The sequence below is a fragment of the Cucurbita moschata genome, unplaced genomic scaffold (genome assembly GCF_002738365.1).
Source record: "Cucurbita moschata cultivar Rifu unplaced genomic scaffold, Cmos_1.0 Cmo_Scf00068, whole genome shotgun sequence".
In the NCBI taxonomy this organism is placed as follows: Eukaryota; Viridiplantae; Streptophyta; class Magnoliopsida; order Cucurbitales; family Cucurbitaceae; genus Cucurbita; species Cucurbita moschata.
The window spans coordinates 516,947-522,263 of NW_019268584.1; the positions used below are offsets into that span (position 1 = coordinate 516,947).

Sequence of the window (5,317 nt, forward strand, 5' to 3'; positions counted from 1 at the left end):
TTTTTTTTCAGGCGAGTGAGGCCAGGGATCGAGGCGGGAATGCATGCTGAATCTTAATGCCACAGAGGAGTGTCCCGGGGCGTCTAGGAGTCTGTGCATAATTTTGTTTAGATTTGTCATGCATTGTTTTGTAAACCGCTTACTTACTATTCATATTTGAACACCTTGTTTTGGATTTTAAACCTCCTTCATAATTGTTAAAGTTTCTTTTTGTGAAATCTCGTTTCTCTATTGGTTCTTACACGATTTCATTGCATAGTCTGTTGGTCCGGCTCTTAATTTCGAGATTCAAATTTTGGGCTGTGACAGTTTGGTATCAGAGCCTGGTTTTAAGGTCCTGTAGACATTAGGTTGTAGAGTCTTGTATCTCTGTGGCTTAAGTTTCGACACGCTCCGCCGCGACCTGGTAAGTTCTCTGATAACTGAGAAATAGGAAGACTTGAGTTATATGCTATTGGATCTAAGACGAGGATTAAAATATTAAGGATGTGCTTCTTTGAATTAGGCACAATGAGAACGCATTTTTGACTCACTCCCCTCTGTTGTCAGATAATGGCGCCTAAGAGAGGAGGAGATTACCTTGGGCCTGGTCCTAGGAGGGGCAGGAGAAGGGTCGAAGAAGACCCAAATCTTCATTTCCTCGAGATGGAGCAACACCCACCTCTAGAGGAGAACCCAGAACTGACCTCGGATGAGGAACAAACGCCGCCACCGGCGCCCGTGCCGAGGCGAGCTAGAAGGAAGGCCGAGCCTCGAGTTATTCTTGAGACTGCTCCTCAGGATCAGGAACCTGAAGAAGCTCCACCAGCGCCAGCACCGATTCCTGTGGTGCCTGCTCAGTCGACGACGACAGTTTCAAGGGATGAGTTTCAGGCTTTCATGAGAGCCACCATGGAGACTCAGGCACAGATGGCTCAGATAATGCAAACTCTAGCGACAAACCAGACCACTGTGCAGGGGACGAGTGATCCGGGCACGACTATAGAGTCCCGTTATTTGAAGGACTTTCAGAGGTATAAACCGCCAACTTCGACGGGGGTAAGATGGACCCAGTTGCAGCTGAGGTTTGGCTGGAGGCTGTAGAGACAGCTTTTATATACATGAATTGTCCTCCTGAATATCAAGTCCATTGTGGGACTTACATGCTGAAGGGCGAAGCCCATTTTTGGTGGAAAGGTGCACAGAGGGCCATTACACCAGAGGAAGGGTATATTTCTTGGAACCAGTTCAAGGAAGCTTATCTATGTAAATATTACCCAGTGGTTGCCCGACACAAGTGTCAGACAGCATTCCTAGAATTGAAACAGGGGGACAAAACTGTTGAGGATTATGATCTGGAGTTTAATAAACTGGCAAGGTTCTGCCCTGAGTATGTCAGTAACGAGAAGATGAAAATTGATCGTTTTATCGCTGGTCTTCGGATAGAGCTTCAGGGTCCAGTTTTGGTACAAACAACTTCAGATTATGCTGTAGCCTTGAGAGTGGCAACAGTGATGGATATGCCACGGCAGGTGGCAAAGCAAAATGTGCCAGTGGTGACCACTCAGAATGCCTTTGGCCAACGAAGAAGGCCTAACAGAAACTCTTTTAGATCTGACAGACAGCCGCGAGGACGTTTTGAACGTCGGGGTAGAGCCCCAGAGTATAACAGACCTGAATGCCCTAATTGTAAGAAATATCACGAGGGAGAGTGTTTTGCTGGAACAGGAGGATGCTTTGGTTGTGGCAAGCCAGGCCATCGCATAGCTGACTGCCCTCATAAGAGAAATCATGAGGGAAACAGACCTGTTGGACAGTATCAGAGGGGTCGTGGAGCCACACAGCAAGCTCGAGCTGTGGTCCACGCTATCACGACTAGGAAAGCAGAAGAGACTGACGCAGTGGTGACAGGTACACTACCTATCCTTGATCACCTAGCATTTACGTTATTTGATTCAGGTACTACCCACTCATTTATTTCTGAGGGGTTTGTGAAATCTGCAAACCTAGAACTAGAATCCCTAGAGATTCCTCTTACTGTGTCTACACCAGCAAATGAAGCAACTAAATGCTTGACTGCTACCCATAGGGTTAAGGGTGGTAGTGTGATAGTTGCAGGGCGAAAACTTGTAGCATCCTTGATTGTTTTGTGTATGCAAGACTTCGACGTGATCCTAGGGATGGATTGGTTGGGCGAGAATCGAGCCCTCATCGATTGCGAAGCAAGAAAGGTAACCTTTAGGCCCCTGATAGGAGAGAACTTTGAATTCAAAGGGGATATATCCAGAAGCACCCCTAGGGTCATCACAGCGTTGAAGGCTAGAAAAATGTTGAATCAGGGAGCCTGGGCAATTCTGGCTAGTGTGACAAAAGTCAATAAGACCAGTCTAAAGGTATCCTCTGTTCCTGTGGTTGGGGAATTTGAGGATGTATTTCCAGAAGAGCTCCCAGGGTTGCCCCCTAATCGAGAGGTAGATTTTGTTATTGACCTCGAACCAGGGACAACACCGATATCCAAAGTGCCATATAGAATGGCACCTGCAGAGCTTAAGGAGCTAAAGATACAGTTACAAGAACTTTTGGACTAGGGATTCATACGGCCTAGCGTCTCACCTTGGGGAGCCCCGGTGCTATTTGTTAAGAAGAAAGATGGAACTATGCGATTATGTATAGATTATAGAGAATTAAACAAAGTCACAATCAAGAATAAATATCCTCTCCCAAGGATAGATGACCTGTTTGACCAATTGCAGGGTGCAACGGTGTTCTCTAAGATCGATCTGCGATCAGGGTATCACCAGATGAGAATCCGAGAGGAAGACATACCTAAAACAGCTTTTAGAAGTCGCTATGGACATTATGAGTTCATAGTCATGTCTTTTGGATTAACCAACGCTCCTGCAGTGTTTATGGAGTTGATGAACCGAGTGTTTAAGGAATTCTTAGACACCTTCGTGATTGTGTTCATTGACGACNTCTCCAAACAATGAAATTAGGATAAAAGAAAAGGAAGATGTAATATATACCTTAACGAATTTAAGAGATTTTTGTTCAAATAAATCACTATTTTGGTTTTTTCTCAAATTGACATTTTTTGTTTTTGTTTCTTTTTGCAATAACTGTAATATTATAGGGTAAAGGGTTGGTTATTTAGATTTAAAGAGGTTTTATTGTATTTCTTTTTCTTTTTTTTAAGTTTTAGAGAATTGTCTTTATGATTGATTATAAGTTACAATTAGCTATGGCGTTTATGGTATTTATGGTCATAAAAGTTACAACCTTGTAATTAATCATTGGTTATGTAAGGTTTATAATGAAAGTTGCAATATTTTACTTCTTAACAAATGTGTTTGTTCCTTTACATTTATTATGTTTAGATTTGCATGCTAAAGTCATTCAAGTATTTGACCAACCTACCTTGTAACCAATTAAAAAAAAATCAAAAGAAAAAGAATTCAAGAAACCACACTAGTCCTTTCAAGGGTGTTTTTCCTTTACCTAAAATAAAAGTAGCACATAGGTTGAGTACTTTAAGAAATACTCAGTAACTAACTCACTATCGGGGTCCGGAGTGCTACCACATGCAACTCATTATTAGGGATCTAACGTTAAAACCATCGTATGGGTGGCCTCCAGTCTGGACAAAATTGGATGTGTAGTACTTCCCCACACACGACCCAGAATTGCAAGCATGAATCTCCAGGCGTTTCGCACTCTCTTGAATCCATCATAGTCAAGCTAGTTGTCCGTAGTCAAATGTCGGAGGTCAGCAAACTCCCGAGTGTCATGTGAAGCATGATGATGATCATCATCATAGTGTACGCGTTCGTACTCATCCTCATAAATGGGGAAGTAACCCGATGTATATAAACACACCAAAGACATGAGGTTCCTGTAGCTTTCATCTTTAAATCATCCTTAGGACAGAACCATATACATTATTCACACATCGCATTGGGCAACCTGCAGGAGTTTTCTTTCATACTTTCCTTGTCATGAACATCAATTATGATTGTTTCATAGAAAACTCGTTGTCATAATGTATGATGTCATTTAATATATGCACATCATCTTACTATGGAATAACATCATATTAATTCATGTCATCATCATGCATCTTATATTGTCGTGTTATTATGCATCATCTTCGTCATGCATCATCATATAATGTCATCATATAACAATATCGTGTAACATCATTCTTATAACATAGTCTCATCATCATACAACAATCACATCATCATATAATATAAAGTATAAATGACACGTGCAAGGTCCACTGGGCACGTGTCGTCATTCATAAGGAAAGTCTTCTAACTGAGCCGATAGTAAGGTCACTTACTTGGTTGGCCTTAGCCGGCGTTTTTTCTAAACTCGAGTACGTTTGAATTTCTCCCCCAAAGTTGCTACAAGTATCGTCATAAATTGTTTCCTATTAGAACGTCCATCTCTTTTCATTAACAATTCATATTTTCATATTTTCAATGAACGTCCTTCTCCTACTAGATTTCCAGACATTCCTTTGGTCGATAGGAAATTTTGGCTTACCCTTTACCGATCTCTAAGCTACCGTGTAGGGCTCAAAGTTCTAATTGATTCCTCATTAATTATCTACATTTGTTGTACCTAGTGCCTCTTCGAGACTTTTTCCTAAATAAATAAGAGTCGCTTTGGTCGAGTGGTTAAGCCATGTGCCTGCTAAGTACATGGGGTTTCCCTGCGAGAGTTTGAATCTCTAAGGCGAGGAAATATTCCTTTTTTTGTACTAACCAAAGACTATCGCTAAAAGAAATTGTCCACTTTAAAAAGACATACATCACTCGTGTCACAAATTTCAAGTGATTTACAAACGAAAAAAGGGCATGGGATACAAAAGAATTCCAAATCCACCCAAAAAGTTATATAACTAATTGATGTCCTAGATCGAATAAAACTAATAGATACTCCGAGTCGAGACCTCTCTATGATAGTAGAGCTCCCGAGCATCTCCCCACCTTGATTAGTACCTGAAATAGAAAAGGAGAAAGGGGTAAGTATAAAAATAACTTAATAACCAACCTACTTGTAGGCCTTCATCGCTTACTTCTTCTACTAGGTTTCCTTGTTTTCCTTTGGTCTATAGGAAGTTTGGGCTTAACCTTTACTACGCTCTAAGCTACCGTGTAGGTCTTGAAGTTCTAATTGATACCACATCAATCATCTAGGGTCTCTTGTCTCTTCGACATGTGGTTTCCCCGCGAGAGTTTGAATCTCTTAGGCGTCGAACTGTAACGCCCGAAAAAAAAAAAAAAAAAAAAAAAAAAAAAAAAAAAAAAAAAAAAAAAAAAAAAAAAAAAAA

The 5,317-nt window shown here is 41.1% G+C and overlaps 1 protein-coding gene across 1 annotated transcript in view; it reads left to right on the forward strand.

The window, feature by feature from the left end:
- Positions 1-1,464: 1,464 nt before the first annotated feature.
- The window catches only part of LOC111437893, a 6,775-nt gene continuing 2,922 nt past the window's right edge, over positions 1,465-5,317 (forward strand). The window contains exon 1 of the mRNA XM_023075964.1: positions 1,465-1,890. Coding sequence (XP_022931732.1) covers positions 1,494-1,890 — 397 coding nt within the window. The 5' untranslated portion in view covers positions 1,465-1,493. The remainder of the gene's footprint in view (positions 1,891-5,317) is intronic.